Source organism: Myotis davidii, unplaced genomic scaffold, assembly GCF_000327345.1.
Source record: "Myotis davidii unplaced genomic scaffold, ASM32734v1 scaffold1703, whole genome shotgun sequence".
Classification (NCBI taxonomy): Eukaryota; Metazoa; Chordata; class Mammalia; order Chiroptera; family Vespertilionidae; genus Myotis; species Myotis davidii.
The window spans coordinates 343,148-345,220 of NW_006293780.1; the positions used below are offsets into that span (position 1 = coordinate 343,148).

At 53.1% G+C, this 2,073-nt stretch overlaps 1 protein-coding gene across 1 annotated transcript; it reads right to left on the minus strand.

Annotated features, from left to right (window-relative positions):
• Positions 1-290: 290 nt before the first annotated feature.
• MOAP1 (modulator of apoptosis 1) lies at positions 291-2,060 on the minus strand. Its single transcript, XM_006767610.2, has one exon. The coding sequence runs from the start codon at positions 1,863-1,865 to the stop codon at positions 798-800; it is 1,068 nt and encodes a 355-aa protein (XP_006767673.1). The 5' UTR covers positions 1,866-2,060; the 3' UTR covers positions 291-797.
• Positions 2,061-2,073: the final 13 nt, after the last annotated feature.

The following is a 2,073-nucleotide window of genomic DNA, read 5'->3' on the forward strand; positions in this document are numbered from 1 at the left end:
ACCTACAAGCTGATACATAATCACATTTGACATGCTACACTTGCACCTGCTACCACACAAGCTGACATCTCTGTAAGACCAGGTCTTACCCCTGCCTTCCTCTCAGAGCAGTGCACATATGTAGTGACAGAACTTTGTGGGGTTTTTTTGTTTTTTAAATATATTTTTTTATTGATTTTTTACAGAGAGGAAGGAAGAAGGATAGAGAGAAACATCAATGAGAGAGAAACATGGATCAGCTGCCTCCTGCACACTCCCTACAGGGGATGTGCCCGCAACCAAGGTACATGCCCTTGACCGGAATCGAACCTGGGACCCTTCAGTCCGCAGGCCGACGCTCTATCCACTGAGCCAAACTGGCTACGGCAACTTTGTGGTTTTGAGCAGTGCACATAGGCAGTGATAGAACTGTAGTTTTGAGCAGTGCACATATGCAGTGATAGAACTTTGTAGTTTTGAGCAGTGCACATATGCAGTGATAGAACTTTGTACAGTTTTGAGCAGTGCACATATGCAGTGACAGACTATTGTCCAGTTTTATATGATAAAAAACTCACCAGAATGAATTTAAATATATAAATACCAGTGCAGAACTACAGTCTTCCTAGTCAATGATACACTTAGGAGACCTTAAGTAGGCACACAAATGACAATGGATGTGTATTGAGAACTGAGTAAAAATGAGTTACTTGGCATCACAAGGTAGGGCTTGGTGAATGTCTACCACTGTAGTATAGGGATTATTCTACCTCCATGCTCTGCTCACTGTCACTGTCCCTTTTCTGGTTCCCTAAGATTCAGGTGAAATGTCCCTCTAATAATTCTGCCTGGAGAAGGGCCTCCTCCTCCTCTGCCTCCGTTGCCTCTTCATCCTTTATCAGCTCCAGCAGCTCGAACAAGCCGGGGGCTGAGCCATCCTCGGGCAGAGGCAGCCGCCGGCGCAGTGTTTTGTCGCCTGCTCCGGCAAGGATCTGGTCTACCCGGGCCTGATTCACAACTTCCCTCTCCACTGCTCCTCTCTCCACCAGTTTCTGTAACAGAGGCTCCAACCTGAGTACGTAAGCAAACAACTTTTCTCCATCCTTCTGGTAAGTCCTCAGGTATCGGACCTGCAACTCCCTAGGATTATCAATAACCCCAAAAACCTGCTCAAGAGCCTTCAGGCATTCGGGGACCGTAATTAAAGGGTTGCTTATCTTGAGGACACGGATGACATCATAGGCTGGGCTTCTAAGGCTCTCTAGCAACCGCCTTCTCTTCTCGGCATCCGACACCTGCCATGTCTTCATCATCTGGGTGGTATGGAACAGCCAGGATTCAAAGTTTTCTTCTCCGGGCCCTGGAGGATCGCCGCCCGAGAACACCCTCAGCTTTTTGTAGTTCACGTACTGCAGGGCAGGCTGAAGGGCCTCGTCTAACGCCTGGGCCAGCATGGGGGCCCGCACTTCTGGGATCATGTTCTGGTCTAGGTCAAAGGGGTCGTTTCCATACCCCAAAGCTCTGGTCAGCTCAGCCAAGGTCATGCCCTCTCCTTCTAAGAAGGACGTTAATCTGCTTAAAAATTCGTCGTCTGGGTCAGGGGGCTTAAAGATTACCCTCCAGCTACCCCCCTTCCCAGGGATCTCCTTGGGGACCAGGGCAAAGCTCGTCTCCTCCGTGAGCCCGACTAAGGCTACGGTCCTGTTCTCGTCCCTCCGGAACATCCTCCCGAGCAGGCGGTGCTCGCCCAAGGGAGCCAGCCCGGCGCGCAGCGCCTCCTCGATCTCGGCCACATGGCAGGTCTGGGGGATGCCGGCAATCAACAGCGCCTTCCGAGGGCTCATGTCCATCCCCCGGCACCAGTCCTCCAAGAGCCTCAGCGTCATGGTGCCCCGGGCAATGTGCCTCCGCTCCAATGTGCTGGGGACCGGGATGCCGCCGCGGTTCGCAGTCCTCCTCCGCGGTAGCCCGTTGAAGTCCCGTCACCGTCCCGAGTGCCAGGTCCTGCGAGGACAAAGCAGTCAGGTCAGCGAAGGTGTCACGGACCGCGGGTCCGGAGAGCCCCGCGCACCCCAACCGGCGGCCGACGCCAGG

Bases quoted from the DNA above. Each gene is read 5' to 3' on its own strand.
- MOAP1 (XM_006767610.2), bottom strand. From the start codon at position 1,865: ATGACGCTGAGGCTCTTGGAGGACTGGTGCCGGGGGATGGACATGAGC.